This window comes from Prosopis cineraria, unplaced genomic scaffold (genome assembly GCF_029017545.1).
Source record: "Prosopis cineraria cultivar Desert tree isolate PC_DT_omini unplaced genomic scaffold, ASM2901754v1 PC13, whole genome shotgun sequence".
Lineage (NCBI taxonomy): Eukaryota > Viridiplantae > Streptophyta > Magnoliopsida > Fabales > Fabaceae > Prosopis > Prosopis cineraria.
In genome coordinates, this window is record NW_026555344.1 from 3,986,260 (window position 1) to 4,011,311 (window position 25,052).

The 25,052-nt window shown below is 29.8% G+C and overlaps 1 protein-coding gene and 2 pseudogenes across 1 annotated transcript; all 3 read left to right on the forward strand.

The window, feature by feature from the left end:
* Positions 1–4,054: 4,054 nt before the first annotated feature.
* LOC129290931 (GDSL esterase/lipase 5-like) lies at positions 4,055–4,999 on the forward strand (annotated as a pseudogene).
* A 3,996-nt stretch (positions 5,000–8,995) lies between these two features.
* Positions 8,996–10,930, forward strand: LOC129291285 (GDSL esterase/lipase 1-like). The gene is made up of 5 exons (XM_054928566.1): positions 8,996–9,295; positions 9,486–9,610; positions 9,738–9,968; positions 10,079–10,328; positions 10,542–10,930. Exons 1-5 carry the CDS (start codon positions 9,034–9,036, stop codon positions 10,775–10,777), a joined length of 1,104 nt encoding a protein of 367 aa, XP_054784541.1. The 5' UTR covers positions 8,996–9,033; the 3' UTR covers positions 10,778–10,930.
* A 1,438-nt stretch (positions 10,931–12,368) lies between these two features.
* Positions 12,369–14,413, forward strand: LOC129291284 (GDSL esterase/lipase 2-like; annotated as a pseudogene).
* The last annotated feature ends 10,639 nt before the right edge of the window (positions 14,414–25,052 follow it).

Genomic DNA, 25,052 nt, shown 5'->3' on the forward strand with positions numbered 1-25,052 from the left:
GAATAATATTAGTTATACAATTCAAGTTGACCTTATGAAAAAGCTTTTAACTGCTACTTATATTCCATATTCCTTTTTCAAAGATTAATGACCATCAAACCACATTCAATAATTGGTTTTAACAGGTCTCTAATGTCAAGTCAAACTTTAAAATAAATGTATCATCAGGTTATCAGTTCAGAAATGTACCTGGTGCTGGATTCTACCTCTGATTGATATGCATCATCATCATCCATCAAAGCATATACACACATAAAAAAGTTATCACGCGTAACCTTTATATTCTTGAAAGCTCCAATTCACATAACGAAATACTTTTTATGGTACAGGAAAATAGATAATACTTTAATTTTCCACTCTTTTTATCATTATTTCAAGATGAAAATTTTATTAAAATATATAAAAGAGTAAAAGAAGTTCGTTTTTCAACCAGCAAAGGGCAAAAGAAGTTAAGCTACAAAAAAACGCAATTAATCGTTTGAAAAAATTGAAAGAAATAAGAAAAATACTCCATTGTTCATATGTTATGAATAATATGGCTCTCCTTAAATTTTATATTGATACAAGGGATCTACCTAGTTGATAAAAATAATATCAGCAATTTTTGGTTTTCAACGGAAATATAATTTATTTGAATTCTAAGGCTAAAATTAATTTGGAGACCCCAAAAGAGGGGGAAAAAAACAAAACACACACACGCACGGCCACACCAACACCCGCACAATATTGTATGATTGCGATTAATCTAAACACATATAGATGTAATGAATTACTCCCTCCCTTAAAAAATGTAAAGCATTTTTTGAGGAGTTAAATATTTAAAAACATAAAACATTTTTAATTTTTCGAGGTGTAATTCTTGTTTTTTTTTCAAAAGTGCCTCTATTAATAATGACTTTATATGTATTGTAGAGTGTTTAATATGGATAAATATAAAAAAATAAGGTTAATTGAAAAGTAGGTAACTACTTTATCGGAGTGAGATTCGGTTAAAAATGCCTTACATTTTTAAATGGAGGGAGTATTAACATTATCCGTTACCGTATAAGCAATAATACAAATTGATAACTATCTCATAACACATTGCACACATTCTTTAATTAAGGGACTTCTATAGATATAACCCATATTATAAGACTAAGGACTTGTTTGGTTAAATCACACATCTGTGAAGTAATATAATATGATGCAATGCAATATTAATTATCTAGTGCCTATTTGGTATGCTTCGGTAATCAATACCCCATAAATTATTAAATGACTATTTTAGCCTTGGTCACAAAAATAAAAAAAAAACTTCCACCCTCATTTTTTGTTTCTCCCGCGCAAATCAGTGACGAATTCAGACAGCAATATCAACTAAGAAATCACAATCAGATCTGAAAATCAATCAGAGAATAAGAGGAAAGGTAATTTCAAATGGAGAAGGATGTTGTTGCGCTGGTGACTTTGAAGAAGAAGAAGGTCATTGCCAATGAGTTCAAAGAACAAGGAAGTTGTCGCGGAAGAGTTTGAAGAAGAAAAGGAAGGATATTATTGATGAGTTCTAAGATGAAGAAGGCTGCTACCAATGAGTTCGGAGGAGGCCACAGTCGATGATTCGAAGATGAAGAAGGCCATCGTTGGTGAGTTCGACGAAGGAAGAGGAGGACGCCATGAGTGAGTTGGAAGATAAAGAAGGTTGCTACCGGTGAGTTTAAAAAAAGAAAAGAAAAGAAGTGATGGCCGCTGCTGCCGACGTGTTTGGAGAAGAAGAAGGTTCCATGGGTTCAGGGAAGAAGGCCGCTGCAAATGAGTCTGAAGAAGAATGCAGAGATTAGGGGGGAGTTGACAGTGTAGATGAGGAGGAGAGGTGGATAATGGCGGTGGAGATGAGGGGAGAGTGTTGATGTGGTGGAGACGGATGGAGGGGACGATTTTTCTCAAAAGAAAACGATCATGGAACAAGAAAGAAGGGAGAGGGGAGAGATGTATAACAAAAAAAGGTGGGAGGATATTTTTAGAATGGAGAGATGGTAGTGAGATGCAATAAACATTCATAGGGGGAGAGGTATGAATGAGTATTACCATTGTTTTGGTAATAATGATTACATAGGCCCGTATGAAAAGGCAACCAAACAGCCCATCTAATGGTAATGCAATACTCATTACCATTGCATAAGTGTAATGGAATTGAATCAAACAGGTTTTAAATCAAATAAACAGGTCAACATTTATTATATTTTGTATTACGATAAATTTATTATATTTGTCAATAATATATTATCATATATTAATGATAAATCCTTTATATATTAATGTGAATCAGTCATACTTTTAAATTTTCAAAAATTTAATCTATATTTTTTGAATATAAGATTTTTTTGGACCAGCAAGTCAATTTATCCTTTAATTAATATACATATATGTTAAACATATGGGTGGCAAAAAAAGTACCAACCGTAGTTATTTAAAGATAATTGTCTAAATAATCTCAAGTCATGCGTACATAATCTCTATAATGGGCAATTTGACCACAACATTATAAAAAAAAAATTATTTTTACCCATATGCTACACTTTCAAAAGTATTTCTCCATATACTATAAATTTGGATATCGGTTCGATGTAAATTGAGTTCCAATATATATTTTTTAATTTGAAAGTAGGGAACTAGGTTTCAATCAAGCTGAGTTCTATACTTTTTAATTAAAAAAAAAATTGATGTGATAAGTTGATAGCCTTCTTCCTCCTTTCTCCTTTGTGTGAATAATTATCATTTTCTACTTGTTTTTTATTCTATTGTTTGGTATCTTGAAAAATCTGGAGGTATTATCATCTCCTCCTTAGACTAATGCAAATTCCTCTCATGTGAGATTGTTATATATGTGGATTTGAATATGAATTTTATATTTAAAATATCACATTTCAAGTCTAACATTTAAAATTCATGTATTTAAAATTCTTTATTTGAATAATTTAAAAAGTTTCAAATGAAAAAAAGAGACAAGTTGATATTTAAAACAAAACTGAAAAATTAGAAGTTACGTGTTAACTTTTATTTTTTAATTAATGAGAAACAAGAATGAGAAATAAGAACACATAAAAACATCAATAATAAAAACATAAGAATAAAATATTTAATGTGATTGAAATTTTAAATTGATTATGGTATAAAAGAAATTTAAAATTACAGAAGAAATATAATAAGAAATAGATAAATTTGGATTTGATTCAATCCAAATTCTCATTAACCTAAACAAACATACTTATAAACTCATTAATCTAAATTTCTCATATTTTTATTATTGATGTCTTTATGTTTTATCTCTGATTCATGTTTCTCATCAATTAAAAAAATAAAAGTTAACACATCACTTTCAAATTTTCATTTTTGTTTCAAATATCAACTTATCTCTTTTTTTTTCATTCAAAAATTATTAAACTACCAAAATAAATAATTTTAAAATGTCAAATTTAAAATGTGATATTTTAAATATAAAATTCATATCCAAATTTGCATAGATAACAATCACACACTTGGGGGAGTTCACATTAGTCTGAACATGAGGTGATGATACCTTTAAATTTTTTAAGATACCAAACAATAGAATTAAAAATAAAGGAGAAATAGATAATTATTCATGGAAAGAAAAAAGGAGAGCAAAGACTGTCAGCTTATCATATCAACTTATTTTTTTTAATAAAGTATAGAATTCAGCTTAATTGAAACCAAGTCCCATATTTTCATATTTAAAAAAAAAAATTGGAACTCGATTTGCATCAAACTAATATCCAAATTTATAGCATACGGGGAAATGCCTTTGAAAGTATAGCATATGGAGAAATAATTTCTTTTTTTCTTTTGTAGTATTACAGTCAAATTGCCTCTGTTTTGTTACATTTTTACAGTGATATAATTGAAAAATTACATCACAGAATTACTCCTTAGCATAAACTTTAAATTTCTGGGAGAATATAATTATTGTGAAGCCTTTAGGGAGGCCTATATGTTGTGCCATTTGCAAGTTGCAACCAAATCTCAGCCATAGCAACATACGAGACAAGGTGCAAACATGGGAAGTTCCATGTATTTCATGGTTTTATATGTAATCGGTTCAATTCAAATCACTGGAAGCAAAGAAAGCAAAATCTGCCTCCCGAAAAATCAAGCAGCCTTTTTCGCATTTGGAGCCTCAGTATTTGACGTCGGAAGCAATAACTACACCAACACAACCACTTCTGGTCAGGCAAACTTCGAACCATAGGGCGAAACTTTCGTCAAGTATCCTACCCTAAGATTTTTCGATGGACGTGTCATCCCAGATTTCATTGGTACACGTGGCTGATAATCTCAATATATACGCTCTAGAACTATCTGCTTTATTCAATAATACATTCATTTTGATGCTTTGTCAAGTTTTTTTAGTTTCATTTTGTTGTGGATGCGGCTGAATATGCCAAGTAACTGCCGTCAGTTCCATTTTGATGATTATATCTTTGGGGCTAATTTTGCTTCAGCAGGATCTGGAGCTCTGGTTGAAACTCGTCAAGGATCTGTATGTCATTAATTAATCTCATTATATTGTCCTGTGCTGCAGAGTATTGTGATGATTGAGAAGCCTTTAAAGATTATTTTCTCATACTTAGGTGATAGACCTAAAAACTCAGGCAAGTTACTTCAAACAAGTTAGCAAGCTATTGAAGCAGAAACTAAGAGATGAAAAAGCCAAGGCATTTCTAGCGCGCAAGAGCTGTCTACATTATTAACGTTGGAGGCAATGATTATGCTGACATTTTATTCAGAAACTCAAGCAATGCTGTTCTTCCAGACCCTCAAGAATTCGTTGAGGCTGTGATTGGCAACATTTCAAGCGTCATCCAGGTATGCAAAAGATATTCCAACTTATTCTCTTTCAACAGCTATGCACAAACGTATGTTACGATAACGTTAATATTCATGCAGGAAATTTACGAGGAAGGTGGAAGAAAATTTGGGTTTTTTAATATGGGTCCTATAAATTGCTTTCCAATACTAAGGATGCTTGAAAATGGAACTAGCATAGATGCGTGCGAGGAAGAAGAAGGTTCAGCAATTGCAAGATTACACAGAAGAGCTCTTCCCACAATGCTTCAGAAGCTGGAGAAACAACTTGAGAGATTCAAATACTTGATCATTGACTTTTACGGTGCCCTCGTTGAAGTAATGAAATACCTTCCAAATACGGTACGTGCTCTAGTTCTTCCTTTTTTTAAAAAAAAAATTCATCACTTAGTATCCTAAAAAAGCCTGGGTTGCTCCCAAAAAAAAAAAATTATAACATGCACTGTTACTTTAAAAAAAATTAAATATCTATGCACTTGTTAAGTGAGGGGTGAAGGGAAAGCTCATCCCAGAGGCCAGAACAAGCATTACTCTCATCAGTATTCATTCTTTTCTCCTTCTCTTTCTCTCTCTATGGTGCATGTGTTGTGCATCAAAGAAAGGACTCTGGTAGTCCTCTCTAGCATGAATAGTCGAATAGATTCTACAATATCCGAATATGGTAACACTCTTACTTGCCTCATTTTTCAAACTATTATTTTATTTATAATATCCTTCATTGATATCTGAGCCAAATTATTTTTAGAGAATATGAGTTTGATTATGTGGATTGGCCTGAATAACCGGTAATAAAGGTCGAGATGGGCTAAAAAAAATTAACTCAAATAAAAATAGGTTTTTTTTAGCCCGGAACATATAATTAGTGAATTATATGGGTTAATATTGATGGGTCAAGGTTGGCCCATTTAACGCATATTATTTTTTAAAAAAATTTAAAAATGAAAAATTTTTATGAATATAAATCATATTAGGCATGATTTACTTAGCTGTATCAATTTATATATCTTGCACAAACATTATAAAACAATAATTTGGTACATTTATAGTGAATTATGAAGAAATATTAAATTAAAACTTATTATTTAAATGTATTTTTAAAAAAATTATAAAAATAAATTTAAAAAAGAGTTGGTGGGTTGGCCCATTTAGCCTGCCAATCCTCAAGGGTTGAATTGAAATATTTTTAATATATATAAAAACAGGTTGAACCTAACCCAACTCATTTTTCTCTCAACCCATATGGGCCGGATTTTCACCTCTATTATTTTTAAGATTGAGATTGTGTGTTCATATTTTTATTACCATGTTTTTTCCCCCAAACGTACAAGTGTAAATAATGGCTCTAAATTTTTCTCCCAATGAAGGATGTTATATATAAAATAATAATATGAAAAATGAGTCTGCCAAGTCAGAATCTTATCAAATCCAAGATTTGCAAAGTGGGTCCGTCTTCGGTGCTCAACAAGTTGTTGAGCACCGAGGTGCTCATCCATAAAAAAAAAATTTGGGTCATTCAGAATAAATCTGAATGGCCCAAATTTTTTTAATTTAAATTTAAATTTATTAAAATAAAAATTTATAATTTTTTTATAAATAGATTCACCATCAATTTGAATAGTTTTGATTTAATTTAAATAATTTAATTTAATATTATAACTTTTTAAATTGACTATCTACATCTATTCTGAACAGTTCAAATTTAAAATTTTTATTTTTTTATTTTCATGAATATAATATTTAAAAATAAAATATATATAATATTTTAATTATAAATTTTAAAAAATGTTTTTAAAAAAATTACAAATCAAAAATTTAAAATTAAACTGTATAGAATACATCTAGATAGTCAAAATATAAGAATATAAAAATTTTAATATTAAATTAGACACTTTAAGTTAAATATAGACTAGATTAGTCAAAAAAATTTATTAAATCTTTTTTATAAATTTTTATTTTTAAAAATATAAAATAAAAATATTAAATTATTTTTTTTAAATCTGGACCATTAAAATTAAAAATCTAATGGTCTAGATTGCATCACTCTGATGAGCACCCAAGATGATTCCTTGCAAAGTCAGTTGACGACCCACGCACACCGTAGAGATAAACCGCGGGAGTCAGGGGGAGAAGAATGAATTAGAGGAGAGTGTGTGTGTGTGTGACTGTGTATTATATTCTCCTTCTACGGACAGCTAGCTAGAATAATATTCTCCTTATGATTTATTTTATATATATATATATATATATTTATTTATTTATTGCTTTCCAAGAGGAACATCAACCTCTCTCGATCGCCAAAAAAAAAAACTAACATTCATTGCTTAGATATATATTAGATGGTTGTTAAGAAATGGAAAGAGTCAATTTGAATTCGTTAGAGCTTATTTATATTATATCACACATTTCAGTCGTAAAAGCAAAGCATATTAGGTGACAACACCAAACAGACTAATTTGTATTCATAAAAGAAATTAAAGTTGGAATGGCCGGGGCGGCTCTGAAAAAGTAAAAGTTCTCTGCATTAGCCATTTACTGAATATATAACATGGTTATATTTATTGGCGAAATTTTGAAAATTGGAGAATTTTCCCCCTTAATGTTGGTGCCCAACGTATAAGCCTAATATAATCACCATTTTCTCCATTAATCATCAATATAAATAGCACATAGAAGATACAGTTAGGAAAGTAGGACACTATTTACATATATATTGAGAGCAATACTGCTCATCTCAACTAAAAATAGTGTAGCTTTATAGCTTATTCATATTTGTTATAATGTTCGAAAAAGCAACTACATCACCAACATTTCTATTCAAGCAAGCTTCCCTCCATATATGGTTGAATCTTCTTTAGGAGTGGATTGGTTCTACAAATAATTGTATTTTGAAATCCTCCTTTCTGGTCTACTGCTTTTCGGTAAAGTCGTTGTGATGTATTTCAAAACCAATTCAAAAGGGGAGGCTTTGAAAAACATGCAAGTGCATACATTTACTTGATATATGTTATGCTCATGGCTGCATAAAGAACTAAACGATATTGAACTTTAGTCTAATCTAAAATTTAGTCTTTTTTATAAAAAGGAATGGATTAGATAATCTGTAGCCTGGTCTTGTCTAATGAAAATTTGAGAATTAACAGGATTAGACTGAATTCATAGGATTGAAAGACTGATGCTGTTAGTCAAGTACTCACTTAGCAATTTTTTTTTTACTTTTTTATCTATGAGAGGCAATAATCTATTTCAACCTAATAAATTCAATTAAGATAATGAGATCACTTATGATCATAATAAATTCAAAATAATTTTCAACAAAAAAAAATATTTCAATTACAATCTAAATGATTTAAATTTATAAATTCAACAAAAACAATATTCAACAAACTTCAACAACACTACATTACAACAACAATTTAAAAACATACTCAACAAATCTTCATGCAATCATCTCCTTAACGTAAATTACACTTGAAGCATTTGTCAAAAATAAATTCATTATAATTATATTAAATAAATTAATAGGATTGAATTAGACCAAGTGATTCAAATGTCCAATCTCCTGTCTCGTCCAATTCAAAGAAATAGTCTAATTTTTTTAGTCTTTTTAATCCTAAATGATCAACGTTTACAAGGACTGGACATGATAGGACCATCTTGAGTTGAATTGAGTCAAAAAGGAATAGAGGACTTTTGCACAGCCTTAGATATGCTCATATTTATTTTATTTATCTAGCAAAATTTGAAAATGGGACAATTCCCCGCCCCCACCTTATTGCTACTAACAGGTAATTGAAATTAACCACCATTATCTTCATTGATCATCGATATCGCACATAAAAGATATGAGGACACTATTCACAAAATGGGAATAATTTTTTAGACACAAATATCATTGTTCTAGAATGAAGTAGTAAAGGGTAAATTTGGAACATAAGGCCAGTTATTTCTCCCCAATAACCAAATTAATTATTTGAAACCTTCGATAATGTGGATTTGTCCGTCGTTATACCGTGTTCTAAATAATAGAGGTCTAAAGCAGGTACCTTAGAAAATTCATCAGATTTGAATAATGGGAAAACAAGCAACAAGGAAAATACAGCTCATTCATTGATATAAATATCAGAAGCATGCATCATCATAACTTAAGAGAGGATTGAGTGATTAGTTAGAATGGCTAGTATGAGGCTTATTTATGTGTATTTGATGGTGTTGTTTGTGAAAATCAGAAGCTGCTATGGGATGAGCAAGTGCTTATTGCCTGAGAAAAACGCAGGCTTGTACGTATTTGGAGATTCATTGTTTGATGCAGGAATGAATAACTACATCAACACCACCTCTGATTATCAGTCAAACTTCCCTCCTTACGGTCAAACCTTCTTCCACTACCCAAGTGGCAGAGCCTCTGATGGTCGTGTCATTCCTGATTTTATCGGTACATGATTCACCACCCAATCTATTCAATAGTGTTTTCGTACTAGTGCTTTTAAATTCTACCTCGTAGAATATAGAGTAGGCATGAGCCAAATGATAGAAGTGCCACGTTAAATAAAATTGAGCTTAAATAGTATTCATGAAAGATATATATTTTGGAATTAAGATGTGTCATTGTCTTTTTGTTGTAGCTGAACATGCCAAGTTGCCACTGATTTTTCCATACATGCATCCTGATGCTGAGCAATACTATACGTACGGCGTAAATTTTGCATCTGGAGGGTCCGGTGCTCTCGTTGAAACTGCCCAAGGACTTGTAAGACCCATTTATTATTTTAGTTTTCCACTCAGATTCTGTTCTGCTAAAAATCTTTGTTATCGTTGTTTCTGCTGAAGTTTAACACTACTAACGTACAAGATCCTTGCGTTTTGTTATTTTGCAGGTGGTAGACCTGCATACACAGGTGAGTTATTACAAGAATGTAAGAAATGTTCTGAGGAAGAAAATGGGGAATGAAGAAGCCAAAACCTTCTTGTCCGGATCTGTGCACCTATTCAGCGTTGGATCCAATGACTATGGAGCACGTTTCGTCACAAAATCCAGTGTTCTTCTCCGTTATTCTAAACAGCAGTTCGTAGATATTGTGATTGGCAACCTCACAAATGCGATCAAAGTATGTGTGGTTGTGTGTGTGAATGTCCGAGTTTCTTACTTTCTTCTCTGTCGGCACTGCCCATTTGGTTTGTTCCGAAATCTAAAATTTAATTTAACGTTGCTCTACAGGAAATTTACAACCTGGGAGGAAGGAAGTTTGCGTTTGTGAATATAGGTCCAATAGGATGCACTCCGGTGATCAGGTATTCCGTAAAAGGGAATAAATGTAACGAAGACATGACAGAATCTGCAAGGCTACACAACGTTGTACTTCCAAGAATGCTCCAGAAACTTGAGAAAAAGCTCGCGGGGTTCAAATACTCAGTCTTCGATTTCTACACCTCAGCTTCTCAATTAATGAAACACCCTTCCAAATATGGTACGTGTCTTGAAACTCTTATTTCCAACAGTAGGTTTTTTGTTGATGAAATTGGATTAGGAGAGAGCTACTAAGCAGAGTGTTAACAAAGAAAAACAGAGGAGGATCCCCCTGTTTCAGTTTCAGGGTTGAATTCTGGGGAGCGGAAGGTTCTTCTTCTTCTCCTATTTTTTAATGAATGAGTTGATGAATTGGTTGAATTTTGAGGAGCAGGATTCAAAGAAGGACAAGTGGCGTGCTGTGGAGGAGGAGCATACAGGGGAGATGACAGCTGTGGAGGAAGAAGAGGAACAAGAGAGTATGAGTTATGTGAGAATGTGAATGAATACGTGTTCTTCGACTCTCCGCATCTCACTGACAAGGCCAATCACCATATCTCCAATCTCATGTGGTCCTCCAATCTCACCTTCATTCAGCCTTACAATTTGAAGCAACTCTTCCAACTTTAATTTCTCCGTTGATTCATTATTTAGTAATAAATGTTTGCTTCCCATGTTTGAGATGAAGCTGCTTGTTGTAATAAAAAATTTATAGTTAGTTAAATCATGTTTATATTTTTTTCCTTCCCAGCTAATACGGATTTTAGGCTTTTAGCCCTCTAAGTTGGTCAAAGTTAATAATGAATTATAGTTAGTCAACGTCAGCACTAGTGAGACGGCTCTCAGGAAAACAAAAATCAGTGTTTCCGGGATTGTCATGGTTCTTCTATTTAACCGCCTCCACTTGGCCAAAAATTAGCCTTCAACTCCCTGTCAGATTTTTCCAATCCAACATGCAGTAATCCAGTCGACGGAGTGCATGGAAGTGCCGATTTTTTTTATTTATTTCATTATATAGTATCCTAAAAATTTGAAATATTATCACTTCCTATTTAGATTAATATAAATCCTGTTGTATGAAATTGTTATTACTAATGAAAGTTTTATAAATATTTTAAAAATATCTTTGATATATTTATTTAATACAACTATATCCCATTAAAGTCAAACTCAAAATTTTAAAATAAGCTAATTTAACTATTTCGACTAGTTGAATTAAACACTCCTCAATTAGAAGTGCAGTATTATGAGTAAGTTTTTCCCTTTATTTTTAATATAAGATAAATTTTTTAAATTTATTTTTTAGTATAAAACAAAGTTAGGGTAATTAATATTTTTTCCTATTTTATTTTTTATTTATTATCATTTTAATTCCTAAATAATTATTTATTATAGTTATTAATTGTAAAGAAAAATAAAATTAAAAAATTATATATTTTTAAAATAAATTTAATAAGCATTAAATTAATTTAGTTTTTCTAATAATATTAAAAATCAAAGGGAATTAATTAAAAAAATATTGAAGGGAGTAAATCAAAAAAGAGAGCTCATTCAAGAAAAATAAAACACAAAAGGTACAAGCACTGATTTGAAAGAAAACAAGACTATTTTATTAAATGAGGGAGAAGATGAAGTTTTAAGTGAACATTTGGTTTTCAGTTTACATTTAACAGAAATCTGTTTATTAGATCCAACTATGTGCTGAATTTAGCAAAAACACATCCTAAATATAATTTAATTGTACTTTCAAAAATTATCCAGATACTTAAATCTTATTTCACTTACTAGACCATGTGACGGCTTGATGGGGAACTCATAAGAGAAAAAAAAAAAAGGGAGAATGACGAGTAAAAAATTTATAAGAAAATTAACGTTAAATCAAGATTTCTAATACTCAAAACATAAGAGAAGGAGTTTTGAATTTGAAGACGTTAGCGTTGAAAAAAAATCTTTATTTAACATTAATATTTTACTGGGTCCTTTCTTGTCATTCTACCGATAAAAAATCTTTTCGAGTGAAGTTAAAAGAAGTGTGGGAAAAATCACGACTAAATACGCTTGGTTCAGAGCTCAGACTATAGCGCAGTCCTTACGCCTTCGCTATGTCATTGTCCATATTTTAACTTATTTGAGAAAACGTGTCTTGAAATCTGCTACATACTTGACTAGATGCATTATCTGACTATTATTATATTCATTTACGGCAACCCAAAGCCCGGGAAAGTAATAATACATATATATCAAATTCAGTGAGCTAAGTGGAACTATGGCAACGTTGAGGATGATGTTTGTGTATTGGATAGTGTTCCTGTATTGCATCCAAATCACAAACTGTTTTGGGAATCCATGCTTGTTGCGTGAGAAAGAAGCTGCCTTGTTTGTATTTGGAGATTCGCTATTCGACGCAGGAATCAATAACTATCTCAGCCCTTCTTTTCCGGCAAAGAAGGTCAACTATCCTCCCTATGGTCAAACCTTCTTCAACTACCCAACTGGCAGATTCTCTGATGGCCGTATTATTCCAGATTTCATTGGTACGCTCATTCATTATGAATCCTCTGCGATTATCACAAAATTGCAGTCATGGATATCGTTTATATCTCATACTTGTAATTGAAATTACTTGGATAGCAGCCGAATATGCAAAGTTGCCGCTGATTTTACCGTACCTGCATCCTGATTCTGAACATTACTATATCTATGGGATAAATTTTGCATCCGGTGGAGCGGGTGCTCTGATCGAAACTTCTCCTCCAGAATATGTGAGATCACTTTACACTGTATCAGCAACATATATATATATATATATATATAGTCGCGGCTTGATTATGTCATTAAGGAAAATGTAAGAGATCCTTACTTGTCTTTTCTAGGTGTTAGACCTGAAAACCCAGGTGAGCTATTACAAGAATGTGAGCGATGCGTTGAGGAAGAAACTGGGCAGTACAGAAGCTAAGGCCTTATTGTCAAAAGCTGTGCACTTGGTTAGCATGGAGCCAATGACTACGGAGCACGTTTCGTCTCGAATTTAAGTGTGTTTCTCGATATTCTCAACAACAATTCATTGATATTGTGATTGGCAACCTTACGACCGCCATCAGAGTATGTTATCAGTTAACTAAATTTCAGTTTTTTGTTTTTTGTTTTTTTTTTTTTTTGTTTTTGCTTCAATACTTCTTACTTTGTCCTCATCATTCTAAAACTTCATGGTAACGTTCATTTCAGGAGATTCATGCCACAGGTGGAAGGAAATTTGGGTTTGTTAATGTGGGTCCTGCGGGTTGTTCTCCTGTAGCGAAAATACTTCTGAATGGAAATGAAGGTGCTTGCAATGAAAAACTGTTAGAAGTTGCGAGGATACACAATGATGAACTCTCGACAGTGCTTCTGAAGCTGCAGAAACAGCTCGAGGGATTCAAATATTCTGTCTTCGATTTCTACGATTCGGCTCTTCAAATGATGAAATACCCTTCAAAATACGGTATGCCTTGAAACTGTTTGTGAAAATTACTCTTAGAAAGCCTTTGCTGCACTATTATGTCTATCTTAAATATCACGGGAAGGGACGTAAAATATAGGCGTCCAGTCCATTTCTAAAGCAAACTTGTTCTCTGTTCAAATCATAATATGTAAATGAATCTCTTCAGAAGATTGAATTTGTGGTACTAAGATATTAAAAATTCTCCATATCATGGAAACCAAAAGCGGATACTTAAAATGTTGCATCTAAGAGGTTGCTTCTTTTATCAAGAGTTGAGAAAGCTCAAAAGGGATGTGTAGTTATCCTATTGCACCACACTAGTATATCAAATAGAGACATGTAAAGGGCTTAAAAGGTCAAGAAAATGGTGCTTCAAATGCTTTAGTTGTTGGCATATTCCGACCAATTTGCTGATCTCTGGTTTGTTGAAAGGTTTCAAAGAAGCGAGTGTGGCTTGTTGTGGGGGTGGCCCTTACAGAGGAGATCGTAGCTGTGGAGGCAAGCGAGGGATAAAGAAACACAAGTTATGTAAGAATGCGAGTGAATATTTGTTCTTCGATTCTGCTCACCCTACAGATAAGGCTAATCAACTTTTCTCTCAGCTGATGTGGAGTGGAAATCTCAGAGTCAACAAACCTTACAATTTAAGACAGCTATTTGGATTTTGAATCAACAGAACACCAGAAGTTTCCTGGCACTGAGTTTGCCAATCACATAAATTGCTTCTATGCCTCATCTCGGTTCAAGAATTGCATGAAATAAATTCCAGTTTTCTAGGCCTTCAACTCGATCTGTGTATTCTTCCTCTGTCTATTCTCATTCTGCAGAAACTAGACGTCATCTGGCAAGTTTTTTGGATGTCCCATGAAACACAATCACGAATGTCAAGGCAATTTAGCACCATATGAAACTAGATAAGTTTGCTGAGATGCTCTAGAATAGAGTAAAATTTCATTAACTTTTCTATGGATATATGCCCAAATTAACAATGGACAGCTAAACAAAATTTAAAATTAATTCTCATAACTGACATTTTAATCCAAAGATAACCGAGATACTGTCAGGAATGTGGGAAGAAATTTAGAGGCCCAAGGCAAATTTTTTAGCAAAGTCTAGCATGTATAATTGTCCTTTTCAGATACAAAAAAAAAATAATAAATCCATTATTATAAATCAATATAGAAAGATAAAAAATTAAATTAAAAGCGCGAAGGTAAAATAGAGTTTGAGCAAAATGCTACAATGTAATTTTTTTTAATAAAATAATATAATATAAATTAATATATCATAAATCTCATTACTTTTTTTCAAGTAAATAATGGGCTTAACCCAATAATTGAAGTTATATTAGAAATGTTTAAAATTCTTTTCATTTGAAAAAACAAACAATACTTTTTATTTTATTTAACTTATAATTAAATATATAATAATACAAACATTAATTATACACATGATACACACACATTAGGATTTTTTTTTTTAGGCCTATGGCAGTAGCCTCATTTGCCTGGAGGCTTATTTGGCCTTGCACAATGTACAAAACAGAATAATAAATATAAACGTGATACTCATAATTTAATTTAATTAGAAAATTCTCGTCATGAGATTGAAGAGAAACAGTGAGCAAGAGCGAGAGCGAGAAAACTGGTGTGCACAAGGTTCCGACGATCAACGATGGGATGGCCATGGGTGTTGACAGTGGAGGCTTGTCAGAGGAAGAGGAAGATCTTTTGGTTAAGAATATCAAGAAAATGGAGGAGGATGTAGTGATGGTTGACCAGAAAGTGGATAAAGAAGAGTCTCTGAAAGAAGCGGAAAAAACAACTGAAGAACAGAGTTAATCCAGATGCTCAAAACAGCATCCCTAAGGCTAACAGAACGCAGATCTCCTATAAAGAGAAGCTGGTTGGTAAAGAGGAAGGCGAATATCATACTGACTTTGAGAAACAAATGAAAGAATGGCTAGCTGAGCAAGAGGGCATCGCCCATGTCCTAACTAAGGAACAACAGGGCATCATAGATAGTCTCCCCAAGATCAACATGACATACGATAGATTGAGAGAATTGTATTTAGCATGAAAAGACGCTCTTGTTATTACTTTATTTGTGAACCAATGGACCTAAAAATGATGAGAGACGGAATTAAGTAGATGTTGAAGACAGATAAGTTCGAAGTCATTGACCTTGAAAATAACTACTTTGTTTTCAAATCTGAGAATCTAAAACTCTGTAGGAGGCTGCTATTTGAAGGTCGCTGGCTCATTCAAGGACATTATCTTGCGGTTCAGAGATGGAGTCCAAATTCCAGTCTGTATTGCATCAGAGTGAAGAAGATAGCGATATGGGTAAGAGTACCTAATCTTCCTACGCACTGTTACTCTAAGGAGTTTATGCTAGAGTTGGGGAATCTGGTTGGTAAAGTACCGAGAGTGGATTTAAATACTCTAGCTCAACAAAGCAACTCAAATATGACCGTGGAAAGAGGAAGATATGCGTGAGTCAGTGTTGAAGTAGATTTAAGTCAGTAGCTTCAATCCAGGTCCGTCATACGTAGGAAGATCTTCATAGTGGAATATGAAGGGTTCGATATGATTTGCTTTCATTGTGGTAAATATGGTTATGAGAAAGATGACTGCCCCCTGTTAAAGAATGCAACGACCTCGCAAGAAGTCAATACTTCAAAATAGAGTAGCCCACAGTCACCGGAAAATGTGCAGTCCGAGAAGCATCCGGTGGTGAGCATGCCCAGAGTCTCGTTGGAAGAGCCATTGGATGTGCACCAAAAGACCTATCAGACAAAAAGCTTGGGAGACTCAGCCTGAAAAAAGTGGCCTAAAGAAGCAGACTAGCGAGGGTGGACCAAGCACTAAAGATCAGAATGTCCCAGCTCAACACTTAAATGTACCCCTTTCATTGAAAAAATATAAAATATTTTTTAAAGTGTTAACTATTAAAAATATAAAATATTTTTAATTTTTTAAAATAAAATTATTAATCTTTTAAAATATCTTTATTGATAATAATTTTATATTTATTATAATTTATTTAATAATAATAAATATAAAAAGATGAAGTTAATTAAAAAGTAGGTAACTATTTTATTAAAGATGAGTTATATTTTGAACAGAGGGAGTACTTGTTATAATAACACCAAAATTAATTAAATTAAATTTTACAATAAAACACAACTTAAATTATCTCTTTAAGAATTAATGGATTAATTATTTAAATCATAATTATAAAAAGGTAAATAATAAAATGGTTTTTTATGATGAAATAATTTGAAAAAATTAAATTAAAATTAAATAAATAAAAAAAATTCAATTGAAAAAATTATTAAGAATAAACAGTATAACTCAATCACCTAAATTTAATCTTTTTCATTTACAAAATAAATTAATTTTATTACTTTAATTTTATTATATATTTTTTAAATCATCATTTAACAATTAAACAAAAAATTAAGGTATAGATTAATTGAAATCTCCTTTAATCCACAACCTAACTGTTCTAAATTAGCCATACCAAAAATAAAACATGAATTATCATCCGAGCTAGGTTAAATTACTCTTAAATTACTATATCAATCAATTATAACAAATAAAATTTTAGATAAAATTTATAATTCAAAAATTATACATTAAAGTTACTATAATCAATAATAATAATTAAAGTATAAAATTTAGAGACAAAAAAATAAATTAAAATAAAAAAATTAAATATCAAAAACTCTTTATAACTTAATGTCATAATTTGTGATTAATTACATATAAAATTTAGCTCTTCATGTAATTAAAAATCAAACAGCATGATGTGAGAGTGTGAGAAGTCATCGCCCGCATTGAAGGAAAGAAGAATGGCCATCGCTAATGCCAGAACTCGCACTTCCATCTCTGCTCCTCCTGCGCTGCTAACTCCGTTTCTTTTCTCTTCTCCAGTTTAAATTGCGTCTCCTGTAGCCATGTGATGCGTCTCTTCATAAAAAATAAAACCTAATAATTTAACAAAAATAATAAAACTCTCCTAAATAATCCTAAATAAAAAGTATACTAAAAGAAACTTTATAAGATTTAATTTCTGAATTGATCTTTAAATATATCTATATTATTCTTATTCAAAATAATCTTTATTAATATTTTTTAAATTGAATCTATAAGATCTGCATAAATAAAATAAAATAAAATAACAATTGTGTAAAAATATTAAAGATATCTTTTATATTTGAATAAATTAATCATTTAGTCCCTATAATTTTGATCTTATTATAACTCAATTCTTAAATTTTAACTTCTTATAACTCAGTCTTTAAAATTTTGATTTGGTTGTAAATAAATCCCTGAATTTTGTCTCTTGTAATTTAATCTCTAAAGTTTCAACCTCTTAAATATTGATCCTATATTTTTAAAAATAAAATTATAATAATTAAAATATTTTAAAATTTACTACTAATAACTTAAATTACTAGACCCTTTTAATATTTATAAATATTAAAAGTTTAAAATATTTTTAATCTTTGTAATTTTATTTTTTAAAATGTAGGGATCAATTTTTAAAAATTTAAAACTTTAAGGACTAAATTGTAAGGGGTAAAGTTTATGAACTAATTTATAATTTAATTAAAATTTGAGGGATTGAATTATAATGAGTTAAAGTTCAAGAATTGAGTTATAATTGGGTCAAAACTAAAGAAATTAAATGATTAATTTGTTTCTTTTAAAATAAAAAATTTAGATAATTAAAATCTAAAAATTGAAGGTAGATTAATAAAATTAAATAATATTTAATTAAGCTCAAATAACTTTAAATAAATATTTAAAAGTTTAAATTAAAAGTATAAAAATGTTTATTTAAAAGAAGACAACACCGCAACAGACCAAAGGTTCCACAGCAAAGGCAAGGCACCTGCTACTGAGTGGAAGAGAAAGGAAGTCAGAAAAGATAGTACCGAGGTTAGTAACCAAACCAAACTGAAACAGCAAGATAATATTTAATAACATAAAATAAAGTATTAATATATATAACATATTTATAAGATTTAAACTTTTAAATTTGTTCCGTATTAAATAAATTTGATATATAGTATAGCATATAATTATATAAATAAAATAATATTTAATTTATTATAAATAGAATAAAATTTTAATATGCATATATATAGCATATATATGAGATTTAAAATTTTCAATTTGTTCCCAATTAAATAAGTTTGACAAAAAATATTTTTTAAAAAATAATTTTTAAATGAAAATATTTATATAAATATATATTTAATTTAAATATTTTTTTTAAAAGTTATTAGTATTCATTAAAAAATTAAAAATTGTTCAAAATGACAATTAAAAAAATTATATGATTAAAATTAATTTTTCATTAAAATAATTTAAAAATATTTAAAAAATTGTAGATAAAATTTACTTGTAAGAAAAGAATAAGAAAGATTTAACCATTTTGAAAGAAGATAAAAATTTAATTATTTATTTATTAATTTTTGAGAGCAATATGGAAAAGATAAAAGTAAAAAATATTTAATATAAAGTAAAATAATACATATTTTAAATAAATTATATAATTAATTATTGTCATTTGGAAAATAATATTTTTTATTAAAAATTTGTTTCATTTTAAGTTCATTTTCCTAAAAAAATAATATTTTATTCAAATATAATATAAATAGTCATAAACATAATTTTATCATATTAATAATTGAAAATAAAATATAATATATGTACTCCATTCGTTCCAAAATATAATACATTTTTTTGAGGAGTTGAATATTAAAAAATATAAGACATTTTTAATCTTTTGAGGTATAATCATTACCTTTTTAAAAAAATATTTTTATTAATAATAACTTTATATTTATTGTAAGGTGTTTAATAGAGGTAAATATGAAAAGATAGAGTTAGTTGAAAAGTAGGTAACTACTTTATTAGAGGGTAAGATTTGGTTAATGTAACACCCTCAAATTTACAGACCGATTTTTCACAAGTTATTAATTCAACAAATCCTTTTTTTTATTTTTTTTCATTAAACCCTTATCATGGTAGAAAAATTTCTACCACGATACATCCAAGACAATATACCACAGGTCTTAAAATATCTCAAAAAAAAAATTAGAACCATGAGGGATAGACATGATCCTCATAGCATGTTATTCAAATCAGATCATAAATCAAGAGGGACAGACATAATCCTCTTGGTCATATAAATACTTTTAATAAAAAGGATTAGAGTTTACATGCTTCACAAAGAAGATATGTCCTAAGTTGGCACAAGATACATTGTATAATCTAAAATAAGAGGCAACGTAAAAGATGGTGTCTCATACACCACAGTTACACCTCTGGTGCTTTCTCAGCCGGACTCGCTCCTGTAAAAATATTAACAGGGAATGAGACTTAAAAGTCCCAGTAACCAAAAATTAATATGTAATGATGCATGCGGATGTAACTAATCATGTGATTGCTAAGTGGGCACACAAAACATTTAACCGAACAATACTTTCAAACAAACCGAACAAGTATTTATTTTGCATGACTGCACCTTATATCCTCCTTTCGCCATGCTCGGACGCCAAATCACCCGGCCAAAGGTGAGTTGGACCAAGCGACATGCCACTCATTGGGTCCAATGAGGGCTTACCACGTGGTAATAATTAACCGAACAGAAATTCCCATTAACACCATACATTAAAAACCCTGACAAGTCATGCATCATTCAAATATCCAAACAGAAATATATCCGAACAATAATATCTCATCATGATAAACAAAAAATAAATTTTTAACCCACTTGGCAATAATTTCACGGAAGTATATAACATTATTTATTTTTAATAATTCATAATTTTTCCAAACAACAAAACAACACATAACCATTCACAAACACACCCATCACAACACATTAATAATGGTTACCTTGTGTCTTGAATAACAAGTTCCCCTTCACAACTCCTTTTTCACCACTATCTTTGTCAATATAATCTACATAATTATTTCACAATACTATATATTAATTTTACATTAAAATAAATAACTCTAATTTAAATAGTTAGAAAGTCTTAGATCTATAATCCATATTAACACTAATTTAAGATTTATGCCTCATTTAACTTCCCAAATTCTTTTCTAAAATTCTCATACCCTAATAAACTATTTTTTTTATCCTCAAATCACTTCTAGTATCACAATTTCATCCTTCTATATTCTAAAAATTCATCTAAAAATAAATTAAAAATTTTAAAATTATCCTGAAGCCTCAAATCACCTTTCTATAACCTCAAAAATACCTATTCATATTTAAATAAATATTTAATAATCATAGGTTTATCCTACATCTCAGATTGCACATAAATTCAACCATATAGATCTAGATTTTAACTCAAAAATTCTTAAACATGAGTTTCAACCTCAAGAAAATATTATATAATATTTATTATATCCTAAGAGTTTTAACCTATATTTTTAATCCATCATATCATCAGATTAACTATCCTATAGAAAAATCTAATCAAAATATTTACTCTATCCTACAAAATAATCATATCACTAGAAAGCTAATATTATTTAGAAAATAACTATAAAATTAATTTTGTAATTAAATAAATTTTTAAATGCTAATCTAAACAGGAAAGTTAGAACATACCTGAAGAAAAAGAAAATAATCCTCCCTTGCGAGAAAAACCCCGAGCAACGTGAGAGGAAGAGAGAAAAATAATATAAAAATGGGATTGTGAGTCCCAAAATTATATTAAAAAAAACTATAGGTTTGAATTTAATTATTCAAACCTTTGGGCCAAAAGTTGCAATTTTTCTAAATTGCATCTTAGCCTCTCATGCTTCCTAATGCACACACCCCCTCCTTTTTATACATGAAGGCACCTCTTCTCTTCCTCATCTAACCAATGTGGGACTTAGAAACAACAACCTTCCACCCCCCCTTTTTTTTGTTCCTTCTACCTTTCTTTTTTTTAACACACACATAAAAAAATTATTTATGTATTATATCTTAACTAAATATTGCTTATGTGGTTTTAAATTTAAATTTTTAAATTTATAATTAAATACCTAATCATAATATTATTTTTAAATAACCTCAAATAATATAAATTCCTATTATTATCATTTTTTTCCTCAAAACCTAAATTCCACAATTTCTTTATTATATAAAAATCAAGATGTTACAGTTAAAAATACCTTATATTTTTTAATAAAAGAGTATATGTTTTTAATAATATATTATTTTATATATGTGTATGTAGTTAAGTAATATATATTTAATTTTGCATATAATAATTGTATATTCATTTCAATTCAACGAGCAAAAGAGGATTTAAAGTTTGAAATGTGGGAAGGTTAAAGGATCAAACCTTAATCTTGGCATATTTTGTAATAAACTCGATAGTTTCTCGTGTGTAAAGAAATTTAAAACAAATATCATTTATATAATTGATATTGACACATATGAGATGACTATATTTTTTAGAGTTTCTCTATTCAATCATTTTGCCTCTCGGATATTTTATTTATACACATCTTGTCTTTGGCTAAATTTAAAATTTATTACTAATATTTTAAATTATTAAACATTTTTTATCTTTATTAATATTATAAATATAAATATTAAAAGGTTAGAAGGAAGAAAAGGATTTGTGCATAAAATGCATAAGAAAGCACACTCTTATCTTCCTCACCGAAAAGGAAAGAGATATATTTTTTCTTTTATACGTATGTATGTATGTATGATCAAAGAATTAAATATATATTGTTCGTCAAATCGTTCCCATCTTGTTTTTTCGATGTAAAAAGATGAAGAGTCGCCGTGTTATCTTGTCAACTCAAAATGTATGGTGAAACATGCACAATTTGAAGGGCCATGGCTATGAAATAAGGATTGATGATCCCAATCAAACTTAAACTTTTTTTTATTTTTTTCTTTTTATAGATAATGTTTATGAATGATATTTGATGAAAGTTGATTGATATTGAGTATAAAAAATCAAAAAAAATACATGAAAAATAGGAAAATGAATTAAATGTCATTGATTAGGAAAATTGAAAAAGTATGAAAAAATACAACAAATGTAGAGGGATAGTTGGATGAAGCTAATGTTAACAATCAAGGAAGTTTAAAAATGGAATTGCTCTTGAATCAATACTGTTGTGAAAGTAGACTGAAAATATATGAAAATAGAAAAATAAATTAAATTTCATTAATTAGGATATTTGAAAAGGCATGGGAAAGTATAGCAAATAGAAAAGGATAGTCGAATGGAGTTTATATTAACGATAAGGGAAATTTAAAAATAGGACTACTATTAAATCAATGCTCTCATAAAAGTAGACTAAAAATATATGAAAAATAAAAAAATAATTTAAATCTCATTAATGAGTCAAGAGATATTTTCATATTAACATTGGCCTAAATTTTATTAACTGATGAGAGTCATTTTTTTAATCAATCAGATTGAAGTTGTGAGATTCAAATTCTTCAGGAAGTATGTGGATGAACCCAACATTCTCTTCCTGAGATTGGCTGGAAAGAGGTGCGAAACTCCTCTACTCCGAGCCCCCAACCCTTCACCATTAGCAACAAACTCATTTAGGAGAATGACTGATCAATCATCCATTAAGGCATATAAGATTGAGAGACATAAAGATATTCCTGTATTGGGAACATAAACTTTCTAGCAAGACTTGAGAGCATGAGAAATAACATAATTAATGCTCTCATGATAGATGACTCTAATCAATTACAATAAATGAAAAATTAAATGAAATTTTGACAACAATAAAAAAAATCTAATCACACCAACCATTGAAGTAGTAATATTAAATTAATTATACAAAAATTAATAGACCAATGGAATAAGATACTTAATATTATATCAATGTATGTTGATTAATGGAAGAGAAAAGATTTATCACTAATCACCTTCCTTTTATAAGATTTGTAAATATATATTGATGATAATACGTGATGTGACATGTGGTGGAGGTTGACATGACGTAATGTGACAATATGACTTATAACGTAATGTGACATTAATTGACCCACATATTGGCAGGTGAGCTGGCAAGTGCAAATCCACATGTGGCTGGTGAGGTGTTAAGTGATGTGGCATTAGTTGATTTACATGTGATGGGTGACATGACACTGACATGACAGTGCAGATCTAAAAAATTTAGTTTTTTATTTTTTCTAGAGAAGGATTTAGAGATTATTTTATTTCGTTTCTATCATTTTATATAATTTTTAAAATATTTTATAACAATAAATTTTTTAAGAAAATTAGAGTAGTATCTTTTTATTCAGAGATAGAATAAATTCATCTTTAATCAACGACAGCTTAAAAAATTCACTTCTAATTATTTAGTAACGTCCCTTTTTGAAATACCATAATGCTCATTTTTAAATCTGTCTCTATTTATTTAGAGAGAAATTTTTTATTAATTAGAGGCAGATTATTGAGCTTTTCTAAATAATATTTTTTGTTTGTAGTGCTTAATTCTAATAGCGTATTTTGTCTCTTTATTCAAAAAGCCATTTTTCATAACAGAGATGGGGTTTAATGAGAGAGGAATTGTTTAAGCTTTTGTTTGCAGCGGGTTGTTTTTACTGTTCAGACTTTGCTCCGAAAACAAATTCTAGCCCATTGCATACCCCATTTCTTGCTTTTAATTTATCAGTATTCCAAAACGCTTGCCCAGTGCACGAATTTGAAGACAAGAGAAAACGGCAAGAGACAAAGAAAAGCTGTACACGTGAATACGGTGGGAATTGGTTCCCCACTCAAAGAGACGAGACAAAAGCTGTACACGCGAATATGGCGGGAATTGGTCCCACTCATCCCTCCTTGAAAGAAATATGAACCACTTAAATATTTAATTTAAATGATTTAAATTTAAATTATTATTATTATATTATTATATATTACATTTATTAAAATGTAATCTATAAAAATTAAAAAATAATTTTAATAATTTTTTATTTTTAATCTGATCTAAATTTAATTTAGCGTGTTTAATTTAATATTAAAATTTTATAGTTGATGTATATTAATTATCCTTATGTATTTTGCACAATTAATATACATCAACTATAAAATTTTAACATTAAATTGAACCCACTAAATTAAACTTATACTGAATTAAAAATAAAAGATTACTTAAAATTATTTTATAATTTTTATAAATTTTTATTTTAATAAATATAATATATAATAATATATTAAATTTGGATCATAGATTTCATCCTAGCATAGAAACCAGACCCAAATATGATGGCAGCTATTAGACATACTCAAGGTTCATGCAGTAAAAATTTATGAAATTTTGAAGAAAACAAACAATATGGAAAGACAGATAATCCGCTAAGTGCTAATAACGCAATGGCTTATATCACCAAGAATTTTCCTTGAATTTT